General features: G+C 39.0%; 1 protein-coding gene and 1 non-coding gene across 2 annotated transcripts in view; one reads left to right on the top strand and one right to left on the bottom strand.

Moving 5' to 3' along the window:
• JMY (junction mediating and regulatory protein, p53 cofactor) overlaps window positions 1-18,520 on the top strand; it is a 52,985-nt gene that overhangs the window by 1,128 nt on the left and 33,337 nt on the right. The window contains 1 exon segment of the mRNA XM_048502881.1: window positions 1-228. Coding sequence (XP_048358838.1) covers window positions 1-228 — 228 coding nt within the window.
• Window positions 15,847-15,954, bottom strand: LOC125437336. Its single transcript, XR_007245180.1, has one exon. It is a non-coding gene; the product is annotated as a U6 spliceosomal RNA (small nuclear RNA).

The raw sequence follows: 18,520 nt of genomic DNA, 5'->3' as shown, positions 1-18,520 counted from the left end.
CTCTTCAGACCGCCAGAGCTGTCCGAGCGGGAGATGGCCGGTTGCGCTGTGCCCTATGGCTGCGCCGTTTACCTGGGCCACTGCCTGGATACCTGCGGGTGGAAGATCCTCTCCCAGGTGCTCTTCACCGAGACCGACGACCCGGAGGAATATTACGAAAGCCTGAGTGAACTGCGGCAGAAGGGCTACGAGGAGGTGCTGCAGCGGGCCCGCAAGCGCATTCAGGAGGGAGGAGTGAGGGGCCCTGGGTACGGAGTGCTGAGTTGACAAACATGGCAAGCACTCACGCCTTTAACACTTGTTTATTTCCACTGCATCAGTGAGATTTAACATCCAAACGATGGCTGTGCAAAATTTCAGTTGCTTCTCTTCCTGTTCTGATTAGGAGTAAAACATTAAAAAAGAGTTATTATATATGGCGAGAAACAGTTCTGTGTATTGGATTAAAAAGCAAATTTAGCGGGGCATATTTCCATGTATCAGGCATGTTGGCTCCAGCCTTGTTGGGATCTTTCATATGCTGATGTTTAAAAAACATTTTGGGAAGTAGAGATTTAAAGGAGGAGCCTAAACGTTTTCATTTTAACTGCTGGGTGGGATGATTGCAAAAGACAAATGACTGGATTTGGCCAAGGTAGATCTTTCAACAGGTATTTAACGACACCCTATTCTTAAAATTTGTCAAAGCTGAAATATTCAGGTCAGATTCTGATGAATTGTCACTAGCCCAACTGTCAAAAAGAGACATTGACGCCAGTATCTTTTCTCTGTCTACCAGAAAGTCCCTTTGTTATGCAGAGTAAATGTATTGCGCTCAAAAAGCTGGATACTAGTATGGATGTCACATGCTCAGTTTGCAATAGAGATTGGATGACCTCTAATTAGGACAACATTTTATCCCCATTGATGTTAATGAGAATAGTAATTAATGAATGGCGTGAAGTAGGATGCTTGTAGTCTTGTTAGTTTAGCCATTTGGGACCAAAGTTGTATCTACAGCACTTAGTTTCAGACTATGTTTTTTGTTACATTTGTCTCTTACACTTATAGAGTCCTCATCACTCAGCTTTTTAGCAGGGTGTTCCCTTCATTTGAAATGGGAAGAGATTTGATGACGTCATCTAGACTATTTTATTCTTCTCCTGACACTTATGTGGGAATGTGCTTTGAGCTAAATTTCTGAATCATTTTACTTTTATAAAATGTAAGGGAAAGTGTAGTTTAAGATGTGTGGAAATGTAACATCTTAATATATTTCCTAGAGAAGACATTCTTTAAACCCATTCTTGTATCGTTGCCTTCCTATGAATCAGATCATTGAAAGTGAATTGAATAAAAGTTTCAGCGCCTTTTCTTGCTGTGTATTGCTAGGGTTGGAAAAAGTGCAAAAGAAAGTTACGTTCCAAACCCAATGGACTTAGAAAAGTGCAGTTCTGCTTAGAATTGCACTGATGGGAACATCAACCACGTGATACCAATTCTAAAGTACTTCCACACGGTTGCCCTTAAAATTTGAAATATTTTCTCAGTCCTGCTATTAATGCCTTTGGTACAATTCAGATTGATTTATTTTCAATCTAGAACACCCTAAACTTGAGCTCTGTACACCCAAGACCACTTTCTTATCTTTTTTTCCGTGTCATTTCTTGTGTTCACTCTGTTGATAATGCTTTCAGCACTACATATTATGGTTGTAAAGATATGTAGAAAATATGTATTTGTGAACACATCCCAACCCTGCAGCGTATGTCCTACAGGGGTTTGACAAAGCTTGTTTTGATGCATCAATCACAATAGTATGTAAAGGGCTTGTGTGGACTTAGAAAAGTGCAACTCTGCTTAGAGTTGCACGGATGGGAACTTTAACCAAGTGATGTCTGTGAGGTACTGCTTACCCTGTTTAATTTTGTAAGTCAGTTGGCATTAGTGGAAATAAGTGCAAACATGTTTTATAACTCATCCACTTGTTCCATTGTTAGCTTGTGAAATTTTCATGTGAAACTTCGTGGCACCAGACAAACTCTAATTTAAATAATATCTTACAGGCTTAATGAAGGCCATGTTTGGGTTGAAATGTTTGGATGCTGTGTGAGAGCACTGGCCCAGCAGGACTGCTTTAGGGTTTGTTTTGACTTTTGATTCTTATATTGTTAGGTCTCAAACCTTGAAGCAATAAATGGACCTTGTATTGATGATCAGCAGCATATATTAATTGGCATCGAAACACCCATTTTGGCAAAGGCAGTTCTGGGGAACCTAGCTTTTGCTACCCTTTTTATTACAATGTTAATTCCCCCTCCCTTTTCCCCAAGGAATGTGTGAAAGAGTTAGTTTGGAGCCAAGGAGCCCCAAGGTCATCAATAGACAGAGATAAAGCCACAGAACTACGGAAACAATCCTGTTTCCCATGAGACTAAAGTGTCAGGGGAAAGCCTAGTTATCTATACAGCGTGTGAAGCCATACAGCAAAGATCAAGAAAAGAATGTCCCAGAATGGCAGTGATAACATATAGCAGACTGGTTACATATATCTTGTAGCAAGTTGGGTACATATGTCCTGTAGCAATTACATTGAGTTAGGAATGCATCTCAATCACTAGAGACAATCCCCCTGACATATATGTAGAGAAGCATTTCAGTAAAACATTAATGAGAAGCAAATAGATTGAGGAGCTAATTTTAATATAAAAACAAAGTCAGGACTGGAAAGCCCTAACCCAGGTTAGTCTGATCTCATCATATTTCAGAGCAGGTTCTACTCTGACAAGTGTTTGGATGGGAGACCTCCAAGGAGTACCAGGGACATGATGCAGAGGCAGGCAATGAAAACCACCTCTAAATTGTCTCTTGCCATGAAAACCTACCAGGAATCACCGTAAGGCAGATGTGACTTGACAGTAAAAAATTTTTGGAGTGAATTATTATGATTTAGTACAGAAGTACAAATTGTAGAATAGATTGCTGATAACTGGCCTTAATTCCTGGAGTACCATGGACCTCACAAATTTATTTATTGTTGCTAACCTGATTCTTCCCCCAAACAGTGAGTTAGTTTTGGCTTTCCCTCCAACTAACTAGATTAGAAAGTTATTCAGAAGAGCTCAGGAGACATCACCTTTGTGTCTGTAGGGAGCACCCATTTGGAGGCAGCTGACTTCTTCATAGAATCTCCCTACATTTGTTACTAACCCTACACCCTCATAGCATTTTATGGTGGTAACTATTACCTATTCATACATTCAAAAAATACCCACATACTCAAAACGTTTCAGGAACTCTGCTGTAGGTTACAGTGCTAATTTGAAGTTGATTTTACTAATTTCTGATGTATGAATTTGTATTGAAAAGGTCTAGAAATTAATATTGCCCAGGTAAGAATCTTTACTGGTAGGCTGAAATTATATTGTTGTTACAAGAGGGGTCAATTTTTTCAAAAGAACTTTATTACAATACAAATATATTGTCGAAGTCTTTCACGGCCGGAATAACTGGGGTGCTGTGTGGTTTCCGGGCTGTATGGCCGTGTTCTAGCAGCATTCTCTCCGGATGTTTCGCCTGCATCTGTGGCCACAGATGCAGGCGAAACATCAGGAGAGAATGCTGTTAGAACATGGCCATATAGCCCGGAAACCACACAGCACCCCACAATACAAATATGTTTGTGTACAGAAAAGTTTGTCTTAGATTTAGCTATTTTATATATTGATTCTGCTTACTTTTTAGTACCTTTGCTCTGCCACAAAATATGGCATATGAGCCCACGTTCTACCTACTTCTTTTGTTTATGGTACCTATTCAAATTTAACTGTTCAAATTTGTAACATAATTTTATTACTTTTTAAATTAGTGAATATACACCTTCCCTTATGAGATTTTTTAAAAAATAATCTGGATGATGGGAAACTCACAGGTGCCTGCTTGTGCAGACACTGAAAAATGTTATATTAGCAACAGAGAAAAAGCAATCTTTGTAGCTCTTAGTGATAAACAGCCTTTCCCCAAGACTCCTCAGATAGCCTGAATTTGCTCTGGTGTAGGCTGAGGTATGCACAGTGGGGAAAAAAAATTGTTGGGCTGGTTTACAAGTAATTTAGATACCAAGAGTCAAAGATAAATTCATAGTAAAAACGATGGAAGCCAGACCTTCCCCTAATAAAGTAACGTGCATCGTGGATATGACCGAAGTGATAAGAGTGTTGTGTTCTGTTGCAGTGTAGCTCTCTCATCCCGTGGTAGCTGAATTAATTACTTTCAGAAAGTATTAATTCATATCTAATGTCAGTATCTGTGTTAGTGACTGCTGTGTAAACTGACCCATCTTTAATTTAAAAGGTGCTTCATATTTAAGAAAGGAAATCAATTAGGAGGCTTGCTTTTTCTCCCCTGGCTCTCAGGTTTCTGCTGCCTGTTAGTTGTTTGATAGCGGCTTTCTTTTAAACAAGAAGCTCATATCTCACTTAGCTAAGTTATTCCATGATAATGGAGCAACAGATGATAGGCATTTAATATTAATGTGTAATTCTGATGCAGCGGTTTTCCACACTTCAGGATTGGACTCTGTTCTTTTTCTGAAACATGAACTTGCCAAGCTCATGTGTTTTGTATGTATTTTCTTTCATGTTACTTTTGCCATCTGTACTTGAAAATGGCTTTCAAGTGTGTTGAAATATGGGTAGAGATACTGGATTCTAGCTTTAAGAAGAAGTAGATGTGAAGTAGATGGGGCTGAGAGAGTAGATCGGGCTGAGAGAGCTCCAAAGAACTGTGACTAGCCCAAGGTCACCCAGCTGGCATGTGCTGGAGTGCACAAGCTAATCCAGTTCACCAGATAAGCCTCCACAGCTCAAGTGGCAAAGCAGGGAATCAAATCCAGTTCTCCAGATTAGAGTGCACCTTCTCTTAACCATTACACAACACTGTTGTATGGTGAAACTTTGCTAGAACTTTCATAATAAATGTTTTCTGTTTCAAAGAGACCTATAAACTTGGCATGGATCTAGACTCAGATGTCTTTTATTAACGTAAGATACTGTGGAAGACTATAGAAAACAAACATTCAAACATTTCTCATGTTTTCAGTTTTAAGTCATGCCAGAACACTTACTGACATATTCTGCTTTTTGATTCAATGAAGTGGAATGAAGATATGCAGAAGCAAGTTGAACAAGAGAATTCATTATTTTAGGCATTGTTCAGGTGCATCAGCAAGCCATGGTTTGTTTGCTAAAAGTTTGAGCTTGAGGGGAGTTGTATTTCCTCATTCCTAAACTAATTAGTTACATAAGTTAACTTCCAGCTAATTAATGATTAATGATTTGCACTTTCATGGCAAATCATACTTTACCACATCATTTAAACCAGCAAATTGTGCTTCCTCTGCAAATAACTGGTTTGATTTTGGTTGCAGGTTCAATTTTGATAATGTAGCAGTTAAACTTGTTTCCAGGTTTGTGGGAAACCATAATTATCTTGCAAAGTGGAGACAAGGAAATGCACAAGGTAGTATATCCTCTAGGTGTATTCACATTGAAGCAAGTCACATTTTGGTATTATTACTGAAGTGCTGCGCTGCTAATTCTGTTAGTTCTTCTTGAACTCTTGACTGCTTTTGATGCCATTGATATTGGTATCTTTCTGTGTTGCCTTTTGAGACTGGGAAGCACTGTTCTATGGTGGCGCCAGTCCTGCCTTGAAGGTAGGTTGTGGAAGATGGTGCTGGAAGAGTACTCCTGTGCCCTTGGCCTCTGACCTGCAATGTTCCTCAGGATTCCATTTTATCCCTTATGCTCTTCAACATCTATGTAAAACTGTCGGGAGAGGTCATCCAGAGATTGAGGCTGAGTTGCCGCTGATATGCAGATGACACTTCGGTTTCTTGCACTCACTCCCAGGGAGGCTGTAGAAACTGTGAACAAATGTACGGAGGCAGTTTTGGAATAGATGAGGGCTAACAAGCTGAAACCTAATCCCAACAAAATGAAAATGTTACTGATTGGGGGAAGGTCTAACCCTGGAAATGAGTTATTCTCTTTTCTAGATGGGGTTGTATTCCAAGTAAAGAAGCAGGCTCATAGCTTAAAGATGGGAGCCTTTCAACAGCTTCAACTGATAGGCTGGCTGCAGGCCTTCTTGGACAGAAAAGATCATACCACTGCAGTGCAAACTGAGTTTTATGTGGGGCTGCCCTTGAAGACTGTTTAGAGTCTTAATTGGTACAGAATTCTGTGATCAGAGTGTTGACTAGAGTGGCTTGTAAGGACTGTATCATTCCAGCCTTGTTGCATCTACACCAGCTTCTAATTTGCTTCTAGTCTCATTTCAGGGTGATGATTTTGACCTTAAAGGCCTGTATAGCCTGCGTCCAACATACCTTAAGGATCATCTTCTCTCATATGAACCTGTCCATTCACTCTGGTAATCTTCAGAGATGCGGCTTCTGTTTCCCCTGCCATCTGAAGCTAGATGGGCGGAAACCTGAGAAAGTATTGCTTTGTTGTGGCACCAAAACTTTGGAACTCTTTCCGCATGGAGATTAGTTTTTCTCCCTCTATTGCTGCCTTCTGCTAGCAGATCTAAACTTTTTTGTTTTGTTTAGCATACTCCTCATTAACCACTAGTGGCCCTCCTCCATGGTTCTGGTTTTATTTATACGTTTCAATTGACTTATTTTATATTTTTAAATTTTGTTTATATTTATTTAAATGCTTCAGTGTGTACTGCTTTGGGTACCTTGATTGAGTGGAAAGGTACCATGAAAATTCATTATCTGTTTGAGCTCTGTAACAGTTAAGTGTTCGCTGTTGTGGGTTTTCTGGTCTGTGTGGCCCTGGTCTTGTGATTTTAGCTCCTAACTTTTCAGCTGCATCTGTGGCTGGCATCTTCAGAGGCATGTCATGGTAAGATGTGTTTCTCTTTGGGGCACATCTTCCTGAAGCTTGCCTCTGGAGATGCCAACCACAGATGCAGGAGAAACATTAGGAGTTAAAACTACCACACAAGCCAGAAAACTCACAACAGCCAGTTGATTCCAGCCATGAAAGTTGACCATACAGTTAACACTTGTTGCATACTGAATTCTGTATTTCAGTTCTGAATCTTTAATTAACCTTTGAGATTTTACAGATATTTTCAGATGGTAGTCATGTTGGTATACAGTAGAGGTAGAAGAACTGTACAGTAGAAGAGGAGTAGAAGAGCTAGATTCCAGTAGCATCAACAACATTTTCAGGATACTAGCTTTCAAGAGTTAAAGCCCCCTTAATCAGGTACAAAGACTTTGCTATAATACTACATCTGAATTGCAAAGAAAAATTGTGGTGAAAAGATATATTATGCATCACTATGTTATTGTTTTCTTAACAATTGGATGCCCATTCAGAATGTTCAAAATTACATGTACATCTTATTTGAATGAGACTGAATTTTACATGTCATGACAAGCAGAATTGGAAGGGACCTCCAGGGTCCACACTCCCAGTGACCCCCTACTCCAGGGGTCTGCAACCTGCAGCTCTCCAGATGTTCATGGACTACAATTCCCATCAGCCAATTGGCCATGCTGGCAGGGGCTGATGGGAATTGTAGTCCATGAACATCTGGATAGCTGCAGATTGCAGACCTTCCCTACTCCATGCCCAGAAGATGGCAAAACACTCATCAGGATCCCTGGCCAACCTGGCCTGGAGGAATATTACTTCCTCAACCCAAAGTGGCAATTGGCATTTCCCTGAGGCTTGTCCATATTAGGCACAAATGTAGCTTGTTCTTGTGCTTTTCTGTCAGCCCCCCTTCCCTTTGCCTCTGTTGCACATAGTGTGATTGAAAACTTGGGAAGTTTGGGAAGTTCAGTCCAGCTGCAGTTTACTACGAGGTCCGAATGCAGCTGCATTCAGTTGTATTGTACAAGAGAAGAGAAGGAGTCAAGGGAACGCTGGTGCATGAAAACAAGATGTAACAGACTTCCCTCTGTGATACACCTCTGAAGATGCCAGCCACAGTTGCAGGCGAAACGTTAGGAACAAGATCCACCAGACCACGGCCACACAGCCCAGAAAACCCACCACAACCAAAACAAAGTGTGTTTGTGCTGGTCATGGACATACCTCAGACAGACCAGTGTGTCTTGACATCTGAATGCAGTTAGAGGTTCGTGCTTGAAAAACTGTGTGATTGAAAATGTTAGGCATTTTTCTAAAATAATAGAACAATTATGAGAATATAATTTATGTTAAGAAGAGATGCCATAATAATTCTTGGTTTTTAAAGGAAACATCTGTGAAACTTTTTAGATTTTATTTATTGTTTTTAGTGAGTTTGTATTCTTATGGTTGGTACCAATCTTGGGTTTTACATTTTTCATGCTAATTTCCTTAAAATTTGCACTTTAAATGTTACTAGTTAATATTCTGGCTATCTTCAGTTTGAAAAAAACCCATCATATTGAAAACTGAGTCCCATCTAAGGGGTGGGGAGAGGGTAGTCATGACGTATTTTGTTTTGCAAGCCTCCCCATACTTCTGGAAAGGATTGAAGCATAGTGTAAATATTAAAATGACACATTACGCAGTGAAAAAATTACATAATAGGATCCTACTTGGATTATCCAGTAAGTCCTTCAGATACTGGAGCTATGGGAATTTTCTCCTGTGAAGTAGAAGAGCTAGAATATTTTGATTTAGATTATTCAAGGTAGGGGATGTTGTACTGTTGATCTAGTACCCCCATCAAGCTAATTCATAAAGGAGGAGACATTATACTTTATTGTTGACTGCTTTGACAGAAATATTTAGGATTAGTGTGGTAGACACTCCCTTATGCTATACATGGATCTGCTGGTTTTGGTTTGGAGACTGAAGAATTGTCAGTATGCATATGATAGCCCACTCTAATTTCCCCATTTCAGCTGAGTCAGGAGACACAAGCCTTGAATATGGAGGCAGCATTGGGGTGAATGAGGGCCAATACACTGAAGCTCAGTCCAGATGAGATTGAAGTGCTACTGACTGTATAACTAATTAGTTGGTGAACGTCAACCCATTATGTACCGTATGAGGTTGCAGTCTCCCTAAATCTTGGTTTGCTTCTTGGTAGTGATATTAAATCCATGTCTGCATATGGATGCTTTGGTCTTAACACCTCTTGCCAGTTTTGATTGGTGTGCCTTAATAAGCATGATCTGGGCACATATATCCATATTCTGATCTCATGCAGCTTAGACTTTTGCAGTCTATATATGAGATTATCTTGAAGACAGTTTGGAAGCAGGAATTGGTGCATAATGCCATTGCTGGTGTAAAATACAGAGAACATATCTGAAAGAACTACAGTATCTGTCTGCTTCTGACAACATTCAAAGCACTGGTCATTGTTAAAACCTTTCATTGCCTGGAACCAGGGAACATAAGGTACCTGTTTCTGCTATATGAGATTATCCGTCAATTAAGATTTTCGGGAAAACTCTGATATGTGTGCCCCCACCTTCAAAGGTAATGTTAGTGGCCATTTCAGTCATCTTTTCTGTGGTTGTGCCTTTTGAAATTTTCTGTAGTTGATTGACTGGCATGTAACTTCCTTACCTTTAGGTGCTGAGTGAAATCTTTCCTCCCACGTTTTTGTTGATTTTACTGTTCTCATTTTCTTCGGTGGTGATATTCCGATTATAGCTAGTAGCAGACTTCTTTTTAAAGATAAATTTGTAAAGCTGTTTTTTGCTAGTTTATGTTGTCATTACGTTGTTATTATGTTACTCTTTTTGTTAATGAATTATTTTATTGTTGGTGATTACGCTTGGAAGTTTATGGCTAGGAGTTTCATGTGAATGATTCAGATAAAATTGTTTTACCTGTCTGTGGATCATATACAGAATCAAAACTACAGGAGAAAAGTGCCAGAATAATTTTTCTAACAATTTCAGGACAGTTTTACATTAAAATTTATGTGAGTGTATATTCTGGAAGTATTTTTACTGGTTCAGGTCTTAATACAAAAGACTTTGTGCTTCAGAGAATCTGAGACAGTAGGTTAATGGGAGTTCTGGCTGGAGCATTTAGTTCGCCTTCTTATTTCTTGCAATTTAAAAACTTTAATTTGCTGAATTTTTTCTCCCAATGGAAGTATTTATATGAATGGTTAGGGGATAGTTAGGGGAGAGTACATAAATCACCCTACATACATATCTAATATATCAGGTAAGCCAGTTTGTAAATTATAGCAGTCATTTAACAGCAGACATGTGTTTTGGTGTAAAACTAAAGAAAAATGAATGATACATTTTATTCATATGAACTCAAAAAAGAGTAGTCGTTTGTAAGGCTTCTATAGAGAATAATTAGTCTCTTTCCATTCACACATTTATGCAATTTTTGTCATCTATTTTGTACTTAAATGAAAGACTAGGATAAAATATGAAATTTGGGGTGGCGGGGGAGTATGTATGATTTCCGGGAAAACTAAAAAAAATTTTTGAAGGACCTCTGAAGACTTCAAAGTAGAGAAAAATATCACAATATCCTGTGGGAACGGGATGGGAATACAGCCTTCTTAGGTCAGTAGAAGAGCAGATCTTTTGTATGCAGGAGATCTGTGCTTTAATTTCAGTCATCTTCAGGTATTTCATCTTTGGTCAGAAGTGCTGTGATCTTGCTGCTGTTCGATGAGCCAGCAATCTGACTCACGTAAAGAGTAAGAAAAATAAGAAAATTAAACAGTTGTGAATATTTGGGTTTGACTGGACAGTTGCTGTACCTATTATGAGGGCAAGTGTTGTAAAATAAACTATGCAGAATATAACACTCCAGCTTCATCCACAAAAGTATACCCTAGTACCTGAACTCAAGTTAATGCAGGCTTGCCAGCCTTTTTCTATGCCTTCTTCAGCTCTGCTGTTCTTTTGTAATATTACATTGTCAGCTGGCATATAAAGTGACTTTATGATACTTCACTTTTAATCACTGTTCTTAATATTCCTGAACTTCTTGGCAAATACATTTTCTTTCTCCTGTAGCGGTGTTTTCAGTTAACTTCACTTTTGTGATCAATTTTCCAATGACATTTGTTTGTTTAGAAACCAGCCTTGTATATGTATATCCTTTGAATTTATTGCTCAGGACTTTTTCCTTCTAATTTATTGCTTAGCGACTTAGCTTTGATATGTAGGCAGTCATATTATCCAGCCTGTTTGACTTGTGATTTAATTATCCACAAGTCAGCTTGAGAGGGAGACCTGTGTGCCTCAATAACATCTAATCCAATGTACCTAAGAATTAATGTTTCATGTCTTCTCTGGTAACTATTTTATGGTTAGTCATTAATTTCCTCTGTCTCCCACAGTCCTAGAGTGGAACCCTTTAGATTCTATCCCAGTTTTCTTCAGGACTGAATTTTCATAGGTTACTTCGTTACTGGAAAGTGTTGTTGATACCATGTTCAATGTGGGATTCTGTTTTGTTAGCACTAGGTTTTATCTTTAAAAAGGAAGCAGGACTATCATTAATAATCAGTTTAGCTGATTTGTTCCTTGAACAGCTTAGGAATTGTGTTGCTGATTCCACCTTTACTCTTTTACTTTATTTTTGATTTCTGTCCCACCCTACCACAGTCACATACTGCATACCTTAAATAAGAACAGAGATAAATATAGCTAAATGGTTTTGTTTCTGACTTGACCTTTGACATCTTTAGTCAACATTATAATGAATGAGCTAGAAGTAATTATTTTATGTTATGCAACATCATTTATGCTGTATTTTATCTAAAACTTTAGTAAAGAATCTGTGTTTTGTTTGCAATAGTGTATCATAACAAAACAGCCCTAGGTGCTACGCCCCCCACCCATGCCTCTTGGCCTGACTTCCCCTCCCTCCTGCCACAGGGAGGCCATGGCAGGGAGTGGGCAGCAGGAGTTTGGCCAGGGGCTGGGTGTGGGGAGGGAGAGGACTGGGCGGGTGGCCAAAATTTGCCCCTCCCCACATGACCCAGGCAACTTGTTAAGTGCTTCTGCCACTTTTGTATCCCTTTAGCAGTCATTAATGTTTTTGGGTCCTGAAAAGAAGGTTGGTATAAAAGCATTTAAAATATATTACATTATTAAATTTCAGTGGTTTCTTCCCCTAGTTAAATTTTCAGCTGATTTCAAACCAGTACCAACTGTTGTCACAACTGCCATGTCTGCCTAGAGGCGGCAAATTTAAATTGATCTCTGAATATTATATAGTGTAGATTAAATTTCCCTCCAAAACGGAGCTTTACAGGTTAGCTGTGTATTAAGATGGTATTTCATCATACTTACCAATTAAGATTGCCCAAAAAGTTTTCAGAAGGTTTTTGTGTGTGTGGATGAATTATTTAACCACAAAAGATATTTTTGTTCCCTGTTTAATCTCTTGCTCTTTCTGTTAGCAAATATCAAGCCCTAGTGACATCTTTATCCTCTGCCAATTCTTCTAATTTTGTCAAAATATTAAGGGATTCATACATTGTGTGACAAATAAATCGAGCCTTTAGAAACAAAGTGAACAAATTGGTTGTTGAGTTTCTGGATATGAAGGGATTCTGGATCAGGAACTTGCTTCATGTGGGAAAGATCTCTATGATGAAATTCTCTGAAATTTGTAGATGAGTGCTTTCTAATGATAGTTATCTGGTAAAAAGAATGGGGAGATGTGCAGGAATGTTTGAAAACAAAGTGAAAAGATAGTGTTGGTTTTCTGTTTTTTATTACTCTATTATTTGCGGTTTGTGAAAAGAAAGACCATTTATTAACATAAATGTAGGCTGTATTGTTTGCCGTAATGGGACTCAGCATTAGAAGTCCTGGTCTCATGTAGTCCTTCTGTGTCCCCCCCCTCATTCATAACTGGGATATTGAAGACTTCTCAATTCCATTTGTATCGCAAATTGTTGTGACTTCCAAATCAACTGAAATGATTTTCAGACATCACAAACATCTGACACTGAGCTTTCACATTTTTGAAGCTCAGAAAAATCATGGTGTCTGCTTTTGGTTGTCACAAGTTGGAATTAGTTCAGAGATTTTATAAACCAGGAGGTCTTCAATTTCAGCTCTGCTTTTAAATGAAAGGAGGGAGAAAAAGAACAAGGCATGTATTCTTCAGTTTGTTCATATTGTCTGGGTACAAGGCAGACTTGGCAACAAGGAAGTCTTCTATATTCATGCCCATGTTTGAAGGCAGGGACTGTGAAATACAAAAAACTTCTCCTGTAAAAAACATTGTTATGCTTGAGTGTAGAGTATGCTTGAGTGTAGAGTATATGAAAGTGAGATTTAATTCAACTTTGCTGATACTGACCACACAATATGACTATTTGAGTTTGGCAGTGAAACTAATTAGATAGGAAATGTTTGTTGTCATTGCAGTATAATGGTATTTTGGACTTGGATATGGATATAAATTCTCATTCACTTATTAAGTTTACTGATTGGCTTTTGGCAAGACTCAATATCTACATAAGAGTTTTGTGAAGATAAAATTTCACTTCAGCCTCTTTGTGGGCTACAGTTGTAATTACTTAGGATGACATAATTCAGGTTTCGTGCAGTTGTTGTTAATAGAGGTAATTGTTATGAGTTGTTATGAGAGGTAAGCATATGGAGCAAAAAATTGTCATAACATCCCAAAATACATATGCTGGCCTGTCAAATTTGTTTAGCATGTTATAGAAAAGTATAGTTTTCTAGTGTTGCTTTAAAATCTAGTATGTGTTTCTTTAAAATATTTGTATATTTTGTTTTTACTAACAGTGTAGGAGATGGTGTGCCATAATTAAAGTACAAAAATCTAACACAGTATCCAACTCTGAAGTAAAAATCTACCAGCACCAATAAAATGAACAACAAATAACAGTTTGCTGTAAGAAGATGGGAACAGATTAATTAAAAACTTTTTGAAACAGAAAAGCCTTTGGTAACAAAGATGTTCTGGAGAAAACAGTAGGTTAGGGTTGCCCACCTCCAGATGGCAGCTGGAGAACTCCCTATATTTCAGTCTACTTGGAGAAAATGGCCTCTTTGGAAGATGGACTCTGTGGCATTAGACCTCACTGAAGTCCCTCCCCTTTGCAAACCCTGTTCTTCACCCCCAAAATACCCCAAAGGTTTTTCCCAACATGGAACTGGCAACCCTTCACTAGGTACATGGGAAAGGATGGAATTCCAAAGGCAGTACAGTATTTAAAGGGATTTAGTAGTACAGTATTTAAAGGGATTTAGTGGTATTTGTATTGGAATTTATTTGTTCAGTTTTGAATTTGTTATTTAGCTGAATTATGATTTAACTCTTGTTGTACACCGCCCAGAGCCCTTCGGGGATAGGGCGGTATAGAAAACCAACCAACCAACCAACCAACCAACCAACCAACCAACCAACCAACCAACCAACCAACCAACCAACCAACCAACCAACCAACCAACCAACCAACCAACCAACCAACCAACCAACCAACCAACCAACCAACCAACCAACCAACCAAACAACCAACCAACCAACCAACCAACCAACCAACCAACCAACCAACCAACCAACCAACCAACCAACCAACCAACCAACCAACCAACCAACCAATCAATCAATCAATCAATCAATCAATCAATCAATCAATCAATCAATCAATCAATCAATCAATCAATCAATCAATCAATATTTGTGTATTTATTGACTTACCCTGCCTTTTCTCCCACACAGTCAGAATCCAAGGGGGGGTATCAACAGTAAATAGAATACAATAATAAAAATCAATTCATTGTACAGATAAGCTATTCTATAGCAGTAGCCAGCAACAGAAAGACCTGTGACAGCTATAACAGCTATACTCATGAGAGGTAGGTGATTGCTAGACGACTTTGTTGTGCGGAGCACAATAGCCATAAGGGTTCATATCAGGAAGTGTGGCCCTTCAAGTATAGGGTCTTAGGTCATGAAGAACATTAAAGGTAAGCAGTAGCACCTTAAAATGGTCCTAGATCAAATAAGCAATCAGTGAGGATACTTCAGGACCGACATAATGTGGTTATCATTGGGTACTCTCCCAATTACATACGTGTGGCTGCATTTTGCACCAGTATAAGTTTCCAAATTGTCTTAAAAGGCATCCTCAGGTAGAGAGCATTGCACTAAGCTAGCCCTGAGGTTACTATAGAATGGAGAGAATGACCGAATGTCTGCAGAAATGGGGCAGCATCCAAACTAAATGCAGTTGGAACTTTTGTCTGCTAGCTTATTTACCTTTTATAAGAAGTCATAGATCAAACTTAATTCCTATGCTTTTAACTGAGCTCTTCAGTGAAAGTTGCACCCTATGAGTAATGGGGAGAACTCCTTTGTCTTACCTGGATTCCATTTCACTTGATTTCCATCTGTTGACCTCCACATACAGGCACTGTTTTATCACAAAAATGACAGCTCCTGTCAATTCAGTCAGGGTAATATACAACTGGGTGTGGTATCATCCCCACTCCAGAATCATGTATGATCTTGTTCAGGATTCTCAGATAGATAACAGAAGAACATGGAGGAAGAACTGAACAGTTTGTCCCCTCCCCCTTGCATAACCTGTGGTGATTATAGTAAATCAGAGCTTGTTAAGGTAATTCTAGTTCTTCAGGTTGTTAGGTGCTTGTTGTGGGGGCTGGTTTGGGGTTTGTGTATGCAACAGGGCTTTTGCCTATTTTTCCATGTATCTCTCTCTGTCCCCTCCCCCCCATTTCCATTCCACATTGCATACTGTTTTATAAACTCCACTGAATTCCACAAGTTGCTAGTCATAAAGTGCTGTGTTCATGCGTCAGGCGTGTGCAACACTAACTAGGCTGTTCTTTTAGCTGTGGTCTTTGTTTTATTGAGATTTTACTGAAGAATAGAAAATAAATATTGCGCAGGGGCCATGCTAATCTTCTCTGTATCGTTCCAATTTTAGTATATGTGCTGCCCAAGCGAGCACAAAAATAAATATTAATAAAGATCAGAAAGAAAATATATTATTTATAAATTGTTTATTTCTGATTGGTTAAATGCTTGGGTGGAGCCAGTCACCATAATAATGGTCTGCAAGAGTTTTCCACAACTTGTTTTAAAATATTTATGAAAAAATTGTAAACTGAATATATTTTTGTTATAAAATCAACAGGAGCTGGGAATGATCTCTGAAATAATTTTCTTCTGTACTGCCACTTTCTACTTCACTTTTGAAAAAGAAAATTTCACTCTGTAGCTTGTGAGGTTTAGTGGTTGGATTTGCAAATTATATTTGCAGTATGAATGATTGCAGTGTTTTTGGTGGAATGTGCAGTTATGTGTTAACACTTCATAGCTAGGCATTTTTGTGCTAAATTTTGGAAGTCCATTTCTAAAGATTCCAGTTTGATAACTGCTAAATGAAATCTCTTGATACTGACTATACAAAGTTTTTCAGTATGAAGAGTTAAACTGTCTGATCAGTTTCCTGTTCAAGATAGGATTGTGGAATCTGATTCGTCTTTATACACATAGTTTGAGTCAGTTTATTAAAAGGCAAGAGCAGCAGCGTAGAGGAAGAAAGATAAAGCGTTGTTTGTTGTTATCTGAGCAAGGTTTTGGAGATGCCTTACATTGAGGAGTTTACACTATAGGTTTTGTTCCATTTGTCTGGATGTTATATAACATCATGAACATGCTTCGCTTTTGTTTTAAACAAAGCTATTTAATATTACCCCATGTTCTGTCGTAGCTGTAGCCTTTGGGCTCCCTGCCGAGTTCTTGCAGTAGCAGGCTGAGTTGAAGAATTACCATAGGTGACATCCGTCTGCAGAACAAGGCGTCAGAAAACCGGCTGAGCTGGATGCTAGCTGTAGGACCTCACACAACACCAGGTCTTATAACTTGTTCCAACAGATGACAGGATCAAACGGAGCTCTTATACCCTGAAGCAGGTCCAGGAAGATCAGCCAAGCCTCATCTTCCTAGGGCAGTGTCCTGTGTACTACTGCAATGCTCTGAGGCCTCCTGGTAGATCCTCTATTCTCTCCAACAAGTGGGACTCAGTGATTGTAATTTTTGCGACAGTTAAGGGTTCTAAAACAGTGTTCCAGAGGGCAATTTGTGGGGAGCTGTACCCTGGGAGAGACACTGAATCTGGGGTTTGAGCTCAGAAAAGCTGTTTTCTTCCCAGACTGATCCTTCCTGGTTGTGGTCGCTATCATGATTAAACTACATGAGTCACCCACAGTGGTCTCATTCTTGTTACAGTGATGGTGTAAAGGTCTGGACATCTCAACGGAGTCCATATCTGGCTTGCAGAATAAAGACATAACATTCTTTTTTTCCATTTAAAAAACTTGATTTAAAAAGAATAAAATGTTCATCCGCTCACTGGGAATGTGAGGCTTCTGCAAGTTTCATTAAGTTTACTCAAGCCTGCTGCTTTGTAATATCTCTGTGTGCACCCAAGAGCAGGAAGGGCAGGGAATAGGGTTCTGTTGGAAGTCTGTGCCAGTCCTTTTATGCAAAGATAAATGGACTTACATGGAAATGGATTGTGCTGGGTATTTTTTTTCTCTTCTAGCATCATCTCTGTTTACACAAAGACTTCAGCCTCTCAAAATATGGCTAACAAATTATTTATAATATTTGAACTGTATATTCAGGATGGACAAAAGAAAGCATTTCTTCATGCTATGTGTGGAACTGACTGCCATGAGATGTGGCAATAGCAACTAGATTGGAGGGCATTTAAAGAACTTTGGACAAATTAATAGAGAATAAGGTCCCTCAGTTGTTATTAGGAATGGTAGCTGGACGTTTTTGAGCATGTTTGGAAACCGTATTCTTCTTCATGCCAGTTCTGGGGAGCAGTAACCAGGGAAAGTTTTGGCATCTGGGCCCCTCCTTCTGGGCTTTCTGTGCCATCGATGTGGCAAATTCTAGGACAACCACATTCCCCTGACCCCAGCAGAGGATTTGGGGGGGGGGGGGCGGCGTAAGATTGCCAGAGCCAGGTTGGGAAACTGCTGGAGATTTGGCGATGGATCATGGGGGAGACAGGGACCTTAGTGTGGTACAGTGCCAGTCTCCCTTCAAAGCATCCAGGGAGACTGATTTCTGCCATCTGGAGAGGAGTTGTAATTCCAGAGGATTCCCAGGTCCAACTTGGAGGCTAGCATCCCTGTATGACAACTGTGGAAGTCAGTGTGCTGTCTTATTTATCTTAACTGTGAAAATAATTAAATAAATAAATATAAAAAAATAAAAATAAATATAATTTTGGCATGTTTTAAGAGAAAAAGGTTTTAAAAGTTTATTTCTTCCTTAATGGGAATTTCATAAACTAAAACAACATAGAATAGTTCTATAAAAGTTATCGAGAGAGAGCATTCGTTCTGGTAATATGCTTGGTGATCCCTTGTAAACCAGTCAGACAGCAAAACAAGGCAATCCAGAGGCAAACTGAGAAGCTCCCCAGGCGTGCAAGAAAATATTATTGTGGGGGGAAAAGACACCCCCCCTTTCAAACGTCTTTCATAGAAACAGAA

Source organism: Sphaerodactylus townsendi, linkage group LG07, assembly GCF_021028975.2.
Source record: "Sphaerodactylus townsendi isolate TG3544 linkage group LG07, MPM_Stown_v2.3, whole genome shotgun sequence".
NCBI classification, from domain to species: domain Eukaryota; kingdom Metazoa; phylum Chordata; class Lepidosauria; order Squamata; family Sphaerodactylidae; genus Sphaerodactylus; species Sphaerodactylus townsendi.
This window is presented reverse-complemented; position numbering and strand designations above follow the sequence as displayed.